Here is a 14,583-nt window from a genome sequence, read left to right as displayed (position 1 = left end):
GTGGCTACTCACTCTCGTCAGGCAGCTGATCGAGCTCCGCCATCTTGAACGAGCCGCGCCGCTTTTTCAAAGGCTGCCTGGCGCGGTGCATTCTGGGGGAGGAGACGGGGCCCTTGCGCGAGGCGGCGCTGCCGCGCGGGCCGCGCCGGGGCGCGTGCGCGGGGCGTTAACGGGCGCCCCTGAGGGGACGGCGGCTGAGGGGAGGGAAAGGGGCGTGCGGGGACGGGGGAGGGAAAGGGAAAGAGGCAGGTTTTAGCCCCCATTCGCTGCCGTGCGAGGGAAACGGGGACAGCGCCCGTGATGGAAAGGGTACACTGCTCCTCCCCACCCCGCCCCGGCTACGGGCAGGATGAGGAGGGAACAGGCGAGTGGTGGTTTGGAGGTGGTAGGTTGGCACTTGGCCCAAAGGGTCATCCTAAAGCGGGCTAGCTCAGTGTTTTTAAATAATACCCGTATTACATCCATCTTTCTTCATTAAATAATAATCTTTTGCTAAACTCTGCTTTTCCTCGTCTCTGCTCTTCAGTGTTGGCTGTCCCATGCCTAACCAAAATGATCGCAAAGGTGAGACTTCAGGAGTAAGCAATAAGGATAAAAAAACCCCCAGCTTAATGGCTCCCATCCCTGTAGTCGCGGTCAGTGGCCCCCTCCCTGAAGAGGCGACCGAAACGCTGGCCGAGTCCAAGGCCTGAAGGTCAAGGTCTCACTTGTTCTCGCCCCGTGCCAGAGCCAGCAACAAACCACTGACCAGGTGGTTGTTGCCTAACAAACTGCTGGTCTTGGGCTGCCCTCTAATGCAGTCCCTCGCCATAGCAGCAGAAAGCTTTTGGCCAGCAGCAGAGATGGTTTCCTTCGGTCTCCGCACCACAGTGAATTTTAAAGCTTTTGCATCAAGAAATTAAACCATGGAGATATCATAAGCACCTTAAATGCTTATGGACCAGACTCTAAGTGCATTGGGCTTTGACAGCAGCACCTACTGCTACTTATACCACCCAAAACGCCTTTTTTTTTTTTTTCTCCCCCAAATATGTGAAAAATGCAAATTGAATTTCAAAATAAATTAACAGTATCTCTTAGTCAAGGCTAAGGCGGCGTCACATCTCAAACATATTGCCAACAGCACCACTGTGTAATGCAAAATGGATGCTACGCCTCTTTGTTCGCATCCCTTCAAAAGCATCTAGGGTGAAAGCAATGATTCTGCAAAACACCAAAAATATCTATCTTGGGACACGGAATAGAGTTTTTAATTTGTGTTCTTAATTTGCTCATCAACTCCGATGACTACGCACTCCAGCCAGTTGAGAGGGGTGGGATATATAGGTCACGTTATTAAATTTAAGAATTAAAAAATAATAATAAAAAAAATCAACACTGCTTTTGTCCTTAAGAGGAAAAAAAAAAAAAAAAAAAAAAAAAGTGAGTTTCTAAGAGAAGAAACAAACTGAGTAAAATCTGTTAGAAATTCCTCCGGGGCTTTCTCTGTACATTGTAGCACAGCTAAAAAAAAAAAAAAAAAAAGTGAGTTTCTAAGAGAAGAAACAAACTGAGTAAAATCTGTTAGAAATTCCTCCGGGGCTTTCTCTGTACATTGTAGCACAGCTTAAAAAAAAAAAAAAAAAAGTGAGTTTCTAAGAGAAGAAACAAACTGAGTAAAATCTGTTAGAAATTCCTCCGGGGCTTTCTCTGTACATTGTAGCACAGCTTAAAAAAAAAAAAAAAAAAGTGAGTTTCTAAGAGAAGAAACAAACTGAGTAAAATCTGTTAGAAATTCCTCCGGGGCTTTCTCTGTACATTGTAGCACAGCTTAAAAAAAAAAAAAAAAAAGTGAGTTTCTAAGAGAAGAAACAAACTGAGTAAAATCTGTTAGAAATTCCTCCGGGGCTTTCTCTGTACATTGTAGCACAGCTTAAAAAAAAAAAAAAAAAAGTGAGTTTCTAAGAGAAGAAACAAACTGAGTAAAATCTGTTAGAAATTCCTCCGGGGCTTTCTCTGTACATTGTAGCACAGCTTAAAAAAAAAAAAAAAAAAAGTAAAAAAGACAAGACAAAGCCTATCGTGCATTTCCACCCTGTTCAAAGGGCCTGCCTTCACCTCAGCCCCCAAAGGCACAGAGACACATTCCACACTGATAAATGAATAACAAAAAGCAACAAAGCAGTAAATGGTGCTATTTCGAAGGCAAAAAACACACAGTACTAAACCCAGCTCTATTGACCCCTTTAATGAAACTCCTCCACCACACAAAAGGCCCGAGGTGGACCAGACCTTCCAGGCTCTGGTAAACAATAATGTGTTAATGACACTAATACTTTGCTTTTTGTGTGTTCCAGCTGCCTCCCCTTGCCCCAAGGGTTGTACCTTAACACCCAAGGAAGAGCGGTGACACCAAGACTTCCACAGTTGACAGGAGACACCGGTCACCAGCAAAATTTTTTCACTGCTCCTCTTTGCAAACCTTGTCATGGGCTCTCGCTGGGCTCAAAGTGGTGGTTGCCCAGTGGCCACCCCGATGCCAGAGCTTTCACCAAGGCAAGGCATTTTTTTTTCAGGGAAGGGAAGAAAAGTTTTCTATACCACAATCACATTTTGCAATGCTCCTCGGGACTTGAATTTCTAAGAAGGGAAGGTGAAAAAAAGAAATAAAGGAAAAAAGAAAGCAAATCAATGTGATAAAATTAGAAAACAGATGAAAAAAGCTAAGAGAGATTTCCCTCCTGCTGATCATCTTAAAAACTACCAGGCCAGAAGGTAGAATTCAACTCCCAACAGCATGACACTGGATATTCCTGCATTTCATTCCAACAGCTGCATTTGGAAAATATTCAGCAGAACCTATTGCCATTCCCTGTGCTGAAAGGGTAACACATATGAGGAGGATTCCTGCTGTAACAGGCCTTTTACACCTTGGCTTTTCATGAATCTCTTGACCTCCGCTATCTCTATATTCTGGTTTTTCATTTCTCCTGAGGGTGCCATTTCCACATCACACAAACACAGCCGTCACTGGTGCCATTTGACACTACATGGACAAATACACAACGTTTTCGGCACATCCTTTTTTATCGTCCTGGGCAAATGTGCCGTTTGCACTTGGGTGACGTGGCAATGACACAACTGTTGTGACAGATGGGCACAGTGACTGAGAACAACCTGCCATTAGGTCCTGCTGACTCACCTGCCTTGCCCTGATGGAGGGAGATCTTCCAACTGGCCTCACTTGCAAAATCACAGAATGGTATGGGGTTGGAAAGGACCTCTGGAGATCATCCAGTCCAACCCCCTGCCAGAGTAGGTTGCACGGGACCATGTCCAGGCAAGCTTTGAACGTCTCCAGAGATGGAGATTCCACCACCTCTCTGGGCAGCCTCTTCCAGTGCTCTTGGCACCCTCAAAGGAAAGAAGTTCCTCCTCATGTTTAGATGGAACTTCCACGGATGGAACTCACGCCATTTGCTTTCCCAGAGGGTCACGTTAGGCAACCACTCTTAATGATGTGCACCAAAATGCTGCAAGTGCTTCCATGCTCCCACGTCTCCTTAATTACTGCAGATGGTATTAATGTGGGTTACACCACCTACTAATCCAGGCATTCAGAGTTCTGTCAGCAGAGCGCAGGTAGTTCTATGTCCCAGGGACAGGAGAGGGGAAGGATGTTATTTTCTCACCTCCCCATGGCAGGCACTGGTAGCAGGAGGAAAAGCACAGACACCTGGCAGAAGAGCATGCTCTGAAGTCACTGAAGCATGTTCTTGTGAAGTCCGAGTCCTGCTGCTGCATTAATCACATTATGAAATAAACGAGAAGGCAGGGGAAGTAGTTTCCCATTTCAGCTGCTGGGAAGCCATTCCTTCTTCTCACCTTCAGACCTTGGAACGGAGGTCATCCTGGCTTGGATCTACACCTGCATTTCTTCTCAGAGGTGCCACTGCATCTCCAAAACAATCGTTTCTGGAAAAGTGGCCTGGCATTCATTTGAAAGTAAAAGACCACACAAGCTCTTGGTCAGATGCACAAAGTCCACAACAAACTTATTTTTTTGTTATGGGCATAACAGACGGAGTGAGAGTATAATGGACTAAGTTAGGGGCCTCACCACATATATAAAAGCAATTTAAGCAAAATACTAAGTGGGATATAAATTGGCCACAAAAAAAAAAAAAACACTTCAGCAGAACATTATGTCACCAGAAGTCATAGAGGGAGGTCTTTAACAGTCTTCCAGAAAGCAAGCTGAAGCAGACCTCCATAGTTATGAACATTGCACAACTCATTTTATAACACAAGTACAACTCTTTATGGCATTGAGAAAGTTTGATGTGCCCAGAGGTCTTTTTCACATATAAATTATTTGAGGCTTCCCCCCTGCCTTTCCTCTAATTAGAAACAGAAGGGGCAAGGGGTGGATTTCATTAAAGGCTGTACCAACTGATTAAGCGATTGCTTTATGGTTAAGGTACAGGGTTGGGAGACCTGTGGTGTCTTTATTTCTCTCAGCTGCTTCTTTTCTGCATCAATGTGGGCAAGTCACAAACAATTTCCACTGACTGCCGATCGGTCGGCCTGGGCCGGCTTCCTTCAGGTTCCCCAGTTCCTATAAACCCGCACAGACCATCTTAACATCTGCGAGTCATTGTCCAACGGAGCCTCCAGCCACGCTAAATAAAGATAAAACGGTTAAATATTTATACGTCGCTGCTTTTTGTAGTTTAACAATTAGATCCGCAGTCACTCCTCAGCATCCCTCCTCTGAAAAAAGCAGAGGATGTTCACGGGACCTACTGTCTTTGACAACTTGTTCCTTTCAACTAGCTTTGACAGAAATGGGGCTAACTATTCACCCAGCTTTGCTTTGTGCACGTAGGCCAAAAGCAAGGCCTCCAGTGGTTGTCACTGCACTGCTCTTCTCAGCCTGGCCCTGGGGACAGGCAGGCTGTGTGCCTGGTCACCAGTGCCTGCTCTCAGCAGCAGCTCCGCTTTGCGGTGGGACAAGCTGGCAGCAGCAGCAGCACCTGAATTCACAGGAGATTTCACTGCAGGACAGTCACAGGGATCTCTTACAGTCCCCAAAGGGGGACTTGTTTGGCTTTTTTGGGGGGGGACTGGAGGGGGAAAGGGAGGAGATCTCCCTCACAAATTAACTAACCCCATTCTCGTGTTCTCTGATTTCAGAGACTGACAAAAGGCTGAGAGAGTTGGGGATGTTCAGCCTGGAGAAGAGAAGGCTCTGGGGAGACCTTAGGTACTGGAAGGAGCTCTAAAGGGGCTACAAGAATGGGGAGGGACTCCTGATCAGGGAGGGGTGCCACAGGACGAGGGCCAGTGGGGTGGGACAGTTTTAAATTGAAAGAGGGGAGATTTAGATGAGATCTCAGGAAGAAATTCTTTCCTGTGAGGGTGGTGAGACACTGGAACAGGTTGCCCAGAGAAGCTGTAGATGCCTCTTCCCTGGAAGTGCTGCTCAAGACCAGGCTGGATGGGTCTTTGAGCAACCTGGTCTGGTGGGAGGTGTCCCTGCCCATGGCAGGGGGTGGGACCAGATGATCTTTAAGGTCCCTTCCAAACTAAACCATTCCATGATTCCATGAAGATTATACTGAAGTGACTGACCCAAAGTTTCTGTTGGAAGTAAAACAATGATTAGCCACTGGTCAAGCTACTGAAGAACCACAAGACAAAGACCACTCTTGTCACTATCTCTCAAAATCCATTAGCACCAACCTCAATCAGTTCTCTGGTGTTGAACTGTCCTCAACTGTACATATGACTTGCCCAGTCCTTCCACATTTCCTTCTCTCCCCGACAGCAGATTTGTTTTTCATCTACAGCTCCTCATCCTCCTCTCCTTCAGGGGTCCTGGAAACAGCTGCACCACAAGGAACCACTTTGACTTCGAACTTTTCAAAAGGCACTGGGGACACGACAACATTTTAAGAATGGATCTGCTGTTTCCACAGAGGTTACCAAAGACAGAAGCTGCAACTGTCAGAATGAGCTTGAACTGTCCCTTCTTGGGAAGGGAACTGTCATAGTGGAGCAGACACTGAATGCAGAGCTGTCCCTGGGGATCACCTCAGGGAAATCAGTTAATTTGGAAGAAAAACAACTGATGTTGCTCTATAATAAAGTACTCCCATATTGCTCCATGACTTACTGAAAGTGAGAGGTAACAAACATCACTAAACATTGAAATTATTAGTTTATACTGACGTTTCAAGACAGGGAATTCAAGACTACAGCAGACCTCACACCAGGCCACGATGAGCCCAAACTCAACTTAGGGCTTTGTTAGGACTCGAGTCTACAACAACCAACTTACATCACGTTGAAGGTAGATATTTCAAGGAGGTTTATTGGGGCTAATACTAAATTCAAACAGCCACAAGTCATTTTCCATGTTTACCACACCAACTGTTGACAGATCAAATCTCAGTGGAAAGTCCAAATTTTCATTTCGCCATGACTTCCTGAAACGTGACTACAGATTTCAATATTTGGCATTTGATCTTCAGAGAGAGAGACAGCACGTTTAAGAACATTCTACCAAATACATTTAAATTGTGACTCAAAACCAAAACAATTTGGAAGTTTTGAAACATAAAGATGTTAGTATGAAATTAGCTTTTATTTTTTTACCTCAAAATAAATGCACATTTATCATTTATTCAAACGAAAACTGGAAAAGGGTATAGTTTTAAACAAGAGGAGACCTTAACAGAGCAAGTATCGCAAACATCCTCAGGTTCCTTATCCTGCTATTGCCCAGCTCTGTTTGGCTAAAAAAAACATGCTTGATTTTTATTTCTTTTTTTTTTTTGTCAGTTTGGTCAATTAAAAGGAACACTTGAAAGCCCCCAAATTAGAAGTGGTATATAAAACAAAACCGGGTACTCGTTCTCATCAGAATTCAGGTCCATGTGTTGCCACACATTTATATAAAACTTTCACTAAGTGTAGTACTAAATAGGACTTAGTAACCTCTTCTGCAGTTTAGCTCTTGATATCTTGGTAAGAGAAGTCAATGCGTAAGCATGTCAGAAGTCAACGCTATCGTGTAACTACAGTATAACTCTAATAGGGCTTCTAAATACTGTTCACCAGAGTGACGTCTTATAGTTGAATTTCAGTTTCAGCAGGTACTTCAGATTTACCTGAGCAACATCATACACAATATATCTGGGAAGAAAGTTAAGGAACAATTACAGTTGTTGATATCAGTAACACAGAAAAACCCTCAAAACACAAGTTGAACCTCATCTTTGAACTTAATTTACCACACAGATGCCTGTGGGATTAAACAGTTCTAACAGCTCAAACCACAAACCTTTAAATACAAATTTTCTTTAAACTTGCTTGTTAGAAACAAGCAACTACCAGGCACATGGAGAATTAATGATGGTGCAGCAGGAATCCTGAACGACAAGCAGGTGAACTGACTGAGATATGGGGCTGTAGCTCTTGAATATTATTTTTTGTCCCCCAGAGCTATAACACACAACATCTCTCTCGCTATCTAAACAGTGAGGAACGTAGCTTAGATGAGCTCTGCAGTTACAGACCTGGCATCTACACTTACAATTGTAGTTTTATTGCTACCTTCCAGTAAATTCATTAATGTCCTCTTGGTTTCCCACTAAAAACCCCAACTGGAATCACAGAGAGCTCTACAATGGTTGGCAGCACTTGCACGCTCTGTGATTGCACCGTTTTATTTTTTCAGAAGACAGTCACAGCTCTAGTGTTTCTCAATTGCTTTAGGCCTCAAACTTACTTCCAATCCCAATTTTAGATTAAAAGCATCCCCATTAAACACATCATGTTACCTCAATTAGCTGTTATTAACTGTATTATATTTTATCATCTGACTAAGACAGATGCTATATTTAAGAAAACTCAAGCTAAAAACAGTATTGCTGTGAGTTCTGTTGCCAAGACTGGAATAAAGAGGAGGTATGAGGAAACAGCTTACCCAAAGAGAAGACAGTTTCCACACAACCCAGAGGTTGTACTGATGGGTTATTTCCTTCACTGATGGGTTATTTGCTTCACTGGCAATGAAGAGACCAATCAGGGACCTCAGACATCACTTATGCTTATGATCTCTTGTGAATGTTGAGCACACATTCATGTGGGGGCACTTCTGCCTAGAAAGATGCTTAATGGCTACATCTCTGATGAGCATCTGAGATTCACCTCAACACTTGCAAAGGGTCAGGGGAACACAGGAGAAACCGTGTGATGAGACTGCATCAAGCACAAGGGCTAGCTCTCCCAGTTCCTCCTGGCCAAGCTGGGTCAGCCACAGCCCCAAAAGGAAGAAACCAAGCTGAAGTGATGGGAAACAACCACAAGGTTGCATTTCCTTCCCCTTGTCCTGGCACATGTCTGGGCAGGACACTACTGGGCACTGTTGCTTGGCCATTCCAATGCCTTCAGGTACTAAGCCTTGTCTGGACAACAGCTTTTTGCTAGGTGTGCTGTTTCCTTTTGTGCAGAATGACAATTTAAATATGACAACTGTAAAATTATCTCCCTTGGAGAAGAGCCTCTGAATTGTCAAAGCTCCTGACCGACATTAGCGAGGTCCTGCTAAACCTGGCAGCGCTCAAACAGAGCGTGCGGCCAACGTAACGGCAAAGGATACTCATTATACAGAAGACAGGTATCATTAATTCCTGTTGAGATCCCATTCCCTAAGGGAACCTCAACACCACCAAGGGTGGTAGTGGCAGTGGGATCAGGTGCAGTTTTGCCCAAGCCTAGAAAGAGACAAAACATCAGTTACGAATCTCAAAGGCAAACATGGACTTTGCACATAAAGAAAATTATTCCACCAGCCAAATATTACTTCACAAATGCTGATCAAGTGCAAAAGGATCTTAAAAAGAACACAAAGGATATAGTCTGTTTATTCAGTTCAGCATCACCATACTCATGGCACTCATACTCTGCTACATTAGAAGTGAGAATTTTAAGACTTTTGGCTGTTAATTGTCTAATCTGTATGATCAAAGCTAAACCAGACCACACTTACAGCTCTCATATCTTAGGTCCATTAGTGAAAACATGCACGTTGCAGCATTTTCAGAGAAGTGTAACAAACCAATTCTTATTCTCTTTAAACTCTTCAATACAAATCTGATTTGACATCCATAATAGTTAGAGTACTATGTATTGAAAAAGACGCTAAATCAAATTTTATTTTATTTTAGGCAACTGATTTTTTTAAGCCTCTCAAAATGAATAGTTTAAGAAAAGCCAGTCATTACTGAATGTTACTGTTCTCTGCTCTCCCATCTCAATACAGAAGACAGTCATGATTACCATTTCTTTAACTTGAATTACAGAGCTAAGTCTGTTCTCTCATCTTCTTTTGCAGTGCAATATACTGATACTTCTTGCAGATAGAAATTTAATGAGAACAGCTGTTCCTTCTGAACTTATTCTTAGATTTTCCCTTCTCTCCAAACTTCCAAGGCACTTTGAAAGCTAAACAATTATTCTTCTGATCTATCAAATCTCTCATCTTTCTAAAATACAGAGTATTGTTATGATGAAAGCAGCTGAAATGTAAGAGAATGCACCTTACATCTTCTCTTGGGCAATATGAAATGAAAGTTTCCTCCTGAACTTCAGGCAACACATTAACTTCAGTCTTAACATTCCAAGTGTACTAAGTCCACCTCAAAACACCATATATACATACACAGATGCAACTATAGGGCAACACTGTGCAAACTTTTAAAGTAAGTACAACTTACTGCAGTAAGTACATGAAATGACTATAGTTCTCTTTGCTAAGCAGAGAGTCACCAGGTGAGTTTGCAATCGATAACAGATCACCAAGGACAACTACTAATGCTTACCCTTCACGCTGTGTTTTCCCTTGGGCAATTTTGTTATGTGAGAAGCATTCTTTAGCTCGTACCTGGACAGCACAAAGAACACACAACAGCATTTTACATTCATCTTAAACTATCTTGGTGACATTTTTTTTTAATTATTACTATTATTTTATTTTCCCAGGCTTCACTTTACTGTGAATTAATATAAAATTAATTTAGATTCTACTCTTCTGGAACTTAACATCCTTCCTTGTCTCAGTTACTAGTTTTAATGATATTAGCATTTAGAATAAGATTCTAGACTTGCAACACAGATTTTTTTTGCCCTACCAAACAGCTCTCATTTAAAAAAAAAACAACCACAAAACACCACTTCCTTCTAATGAAATACAAAGTGCTTTTTCTTCACACTGAAGAAAAGGCTTGCAATTTTAACATCATCTTCTACCATGATATATTAAGCATGTTTTGGCAAACGCTCTTCCTAAGTTACTTACATATTTCCAAGGGCAACTTCTCCCAGTAGAACTAAACCTATGGGATCAGCCTGAGATGTGTGACAGTAGTTGGCACTCTTGGATACCATGTCTGCAAAATAGATGCCCTTCCCAAACATGTAGCCAGTCTGCAAGCAGCAAAAAGGAAAAAAAAAAAAAATAAGGGGGGATTGGAAAAGATTGGGACGGTAACACAAAGGCAGCATTGAATCCACCTGGCTGGTGGCCACAGGGATGAGGGCAGCCAGGGAAGCCATCTGACGTACCACAGGAGCTTCTGGGGGAGCTATCCGGAGACCCTGCGAGAGGATACCGGCGAAGTTGGTGGTGCGGGAGCCGTGCCACAGCAGCTGGCGATTATGGAGCTGCTTAAAGGGCTTATAACGCTGACTCTCTCCTTCACGCTCAATCCTGAAGATCTTCGGTTCGGAGAGGGATAGGAGAAAAAAGAGCAACCAAGCAAAATAAACCATTACCTGCGTGCAACTAATCGGATGAAAAAAAATCATCCCATCTCAAATATGCATTAATCTGGTAGGAAAATCGATCTAGGTTGTGCTCAGTATTTGCAGTTTGCCATGTCATGCTAGCAAAAACGAGGTAGCATTGATCACACGGTACTTGTTATCGATTACTTCTCCACCTTCCCTTCTGCATTTTCATGAGACCATAGTTTTCTGAAAAATCATTCAATGGACTAAGGCTCAATTTTAGAGGATGATTACTCCTCCACCTCCTTTTTGAGGCCAATTTAATTAAAATAATAACACACGCCCAAAGACACCCCAGTAAGCTTAGATTCATCTCTGCCTAGGCCTCCCCTACTCTATAAAATAGCAATTGGTCTACCAAACCATCCCTTCAACAAAGGAAACTAAGATAAGCTACTCAAAAATAAAAGGAAACTGCAAACAAGTAAGTCGACTTGTTTGTCCATCTTCACAAACTTAAACCCCAGTATTGCCCAGCTTACATCCACGACTTTGAGGTCATAAGCATTGTGCGTAGCAGCATGAGTATTTTTCACATATTGTTTAATAATCTTGGCTTCTTCTGAATCTTTGTCAACAACCTGCAAAGAGACAAACAAGAGAAGTTTCTTAAGCACACAAACTAGCAGGCACCCTATAATATCATGAGATCCACCCTATGCTTGCAACTCCCCAGTTTCAGCCTCCTTTATTATTTAGGTGGGAATTTATTCCCATCTAGAGGAAACGTACAGGGATATAGACAGGACAGAATGTCTGAGACAGGAAGGCACCTCTGGAAACTGAGATAATTTCCAACTCCCCTGCTCAAAGCGGGGGCAGCTGGAGGAGGTTGCCAAGGGTTGAGTTCACTCAGGCTTTTAACACCTCTGAGAGCAGAGCCTCCACAGCCTCTCTGGGCAACCTTTTCCAGTGTTTCAGCGGGAAACAAACAAACAAAGAACCCCAAACCAAACACCATCAATAACAAAACCATTTTCTTTTGTTTAAATACAATTTCCTGTATTTCATTTTGTGCCCGTTGCCTCTTGTCACTGGATACCACTGAAGAGAGTCTGTCTATGACTTCTTTACTCCCTCTCCCTATAAGGTATTCACAGACGTTGATGCCCCAGCTCTTTCAGCATCTCCTCATACAACATGTGGTCCAGGCCCTTAATCATCTCAGTGACCCTTCATTGAACTCATGCCAATACACCTGTCCACCTACAGTTATGGTGATTTACAATACTCCAAACTAGCAGGACATCAGCTTGTAGTCACAGTCACTCATTTCCTTTTATCTCCTTTACCTTAATATCAGTTCGAAGCTTTTCATAGTTGATGTCAATTGGGTCTTTATCTCCATCTTCATTTCCACCTCTGAGAAGGCTGTAGGCAACCTCAATATCAAGCAAGTTGTCCAACATCTGCACTTTAGCCTGAAGAATATAAAGAGGTTATTTCACTTGGGCCTTTGACACCTTCAGAGTAACTCTGGAATACTCCAAATTATACAAGTGTTTATGAATCACTGGCCACACTGCCATCTAACAACACTGCCTTTTTTTAAAAAAAAAACAAACCCAAATGTATATATTCAAGTGTATGTATATTTATGTTAAAATATAAAATACACACACATATACAAACAGATCTTCTAATACCTCATACATATAATTATTTGTATACATATACACACACATGCACATAAACAAACAAAAAGATACTCCGAAGAAAAACAAGCTTAACCTCATGAAAGCACAAGGTTAAAGTAAGTCTTAAAACCTCACAAACTCTCCGTGATAAACGTCTGATATCAGACCTGTTGCCTGCAAATCACATACTGTTTCCAGTCCATACCTGAATGTATTCCAAGTTATTTAGGAGAGGTGGTTTCTTCATCCCAAAGTCATGAGGAATCAAAGTGTAGAAGCGGTTGGAGAGGTCCAAAATCTGGGATTCTGAACCACTGTCAGAAACTGCCTAAAAAAGACAACGAGCACCAAAGAAAATTACTGAGTAAGATAAGGTCTCCGTAGCAAGAGACACACACAGAATACGTGTGGACTAATACACAGAAGCAGCAAAGCAAATAGTGCTAATGCTGAAACTCTCACTGAACTAAAAAGGGCAATTCTATTTAATTGTTTTGCATATAGTAAGTCACAGCACTTGCACAGAAATACACAGAAGTTCTGGTATCAAAAAATCTAGTGGGGATTTTGCTTCTTGAAGGCAAAAGAAAGGCTTCTGGATGTGGAAGAGGTGCATGTCCTTGGCAAGGTTCTGGTCTACTCTAATAATTGAAGTTAGACTTCCCATATCTATGCTTTGCCAGGGAGCCCATGACAAAAACTAGTTACCTGTGGAAGCCACATTCTCTTCTCCAGCAAAAGAGAGCGGAGATCTTCATACACACAGCTCAGCGTTCACCCCACACTGAGCCCAGAACAATTCCTGAATCCCCCTCCTGTTCCAACATCTCTTTTGTGCTCACCTGCTGAACTTCATTAAGGATGGAATACGCGCTCTGGATCTGTCGCTTGCTCAGTTTTCCCAACGGCATCTTCTGCAGGTCAATCTGATGAAGAGTTAAATGATTAAAAGAGGGTTTCACTACATCGAAACTGTGGCAGCATTCCCTCTCTGGTCTCTGGGAAACTAATCTCTCCATCCTGGTTAAGACTGACCACACGAAGAACAGAAACATTTCAGACTTGGTTTTAAAATCTCTGTGGATTGAGGAACACTGCAATAGGAAACTAAACTAGGACAACATAAAAACAGGGTACTAAGCACCTGGCTAGAAGTTTAATATTGACCTGGTGTCAGATGGATTCCTCAATCCCTTCAGTAACCATACATTTCAGGCTGGCAAAGAAGCAAACTGAATGAAATAATTCTTGTTCTTAAGATCATCTGTGTCTCTAGGTACAACCCAGACACCTTCTTCCAACTTTATGCTATGATTATCAAGGGTCAAACTGAAAGAGGTTATAAGATTCTTCATATTAATTAATGAAAAATGAACCAGGAAAAAAAAAAAAGAAGCTAAGTTAAAAGCGGTATCTTGGGTGCCTGCATTTATCCACTGATTTAATTCATACGTTGCTTTTGTTTGTGTATTGACGGATCTTGGGAGAGTTTCAGATTTGCATTAAATCATTGCATAGGACCATCTGAGCACAAAACACTGGACAAAAGTCAAGTCCAATGGAGCCTTTTACAAAGATCATACACAGACCCTCTGGATTCTTGACAGTACTCACCGTACACGCTGCAGGTCAAACCAGCCTTTACTTAACTCCATTGGTTTAAGATTCAGCTCAAGGACAGAAGATCCTATGAAACCATGTATGTCACGTACTGTCTGGATAAGTCCCACATTATTTATTTGCTATGGAGCTAGGAAGCCCAGCTGTACACAGGTCCTTCCTACAAGCTGAACTCAGAAGGCTCTTCCAAGCTACAGAGACTGGTGTGAAAGCCCTGAAATGATTTTTTAATGGCGATTTTGACCCTGTACTGGGCTTAGGAGAACTTCCACCTTTAGCTGCAGCTAAGCATACATAAAGCCAGATACCAAGAAAAGCCAAGATGGACCGCAGAAAAGAAGAGAGGCTTCAAAACTGGTCGTGTCTTAGGGACCCAAAAGACACAAAGCCAAGATTAATAACTTAACAAAAAACAACTTGCAATAGATTCATAGCTCCTAAACTTTTGGGGCCAATACTTTCTTGTTGAGTACCATCCATCCGTATTATC

General features: G+C 42.5%; 2 protein-coding genes across 3 annotated transcripts in view; both read right to left on the bottom strand.

The window, feature by feature from the left end:
- LIN9 (lin-9 DREAM MuvB core complex component) overlaps positions 1–91 on the bottom strand; it is a 41,506-nt gene extending 41,415 nt beyond the window's left edge. For both annotated transcript variants that reach the window (XM_014950512.1, XM_014950513.1), the window contains exon 1: positions 13–91. In XM_014950512.1, coding sequence (XP_014805998.1) covers positions 13–91 — 79 coding nt within the window. The remainder of the gene's footprint in view (positions 1–12) is intronic.
- A 6,237-nt stretch (positions 92–6,328) lies between these two features.
- On the bottom strand, positions 6,329–13,492 carry LOC106892891 (poly [ADP-ribose] polymerase 1-like). The gene is made up of 9 exons (XM_014950462.1): positions 13,316–13,492; positions 12,679–12,801; positions 12,129–12,257; positions 11,319–11,417; positions 10,612–10,764; positions 10,346–10,473; positions 9,870–9,931; positions 8,648–8,762; positions 6,329–7,179 (listed from the first exon to the last, which is right to left on the bottom strand). Exons 1-9 carry the CDS (start codon positions 13,490–13,492, stop codon positions 7,098–7,100), a joined length of 1,068 nt encoding a protein of 355 aa, XP_014805948.1. The 3' UTR covers positions 6,329–7,097.
- Between the last annotated feature and the right edge of the window lie 1,091 nt (positions 13,493–14,583).

The sequence above is a fragment of the Calidris pugnax genome, unplaced genomic scaffold, assembly GCF_001431845.1.
Source record: "Calidris pugnax isolate Ruff unplaced genomic scaffold, ASM143184v1 scaffold24, whole genome shotgun sequence".
Taxonomy (NCBI): domain Eukaryota; kingdom Metazoa; phylum Chordata; class Aves; order Charadriiformes; family Scolopacidae; genus Calidris; species Calidris pugnax.
Note: the sequence above shows the minus strand (reverse complement) of the source record. Positions and strands in the feature narration are given on the sequence as shown.

What these genes read in the sequence shown, in the direction of transcription:
- LOC106892891 (XM_014950462.1), bottom strand. Translation starts at nt 13,492, where the DNA reads ATGGAGAGATTAGTTTCCCAGAGACCAGAGAGGGAATGCTGCCACAGT. An exon ending in ATAACTTGGAATACATTCAG is followed by an intron (nt 12,258 to 12,678) that starts GTATGGACTGGA and finishes TATATTCTTCAG; the next exon opens with GCTAAAGTGCAGATGTTGGA. An exon ending in CTCCCCCAGAAGCTCCTGTG is followed by an intron (nt 10,474 to 10,611) that starts GTACGTCAGATG and finishes TGCTGCTTGCAG; the next exon opens with ACTGGCTACATGTTTGGGAA.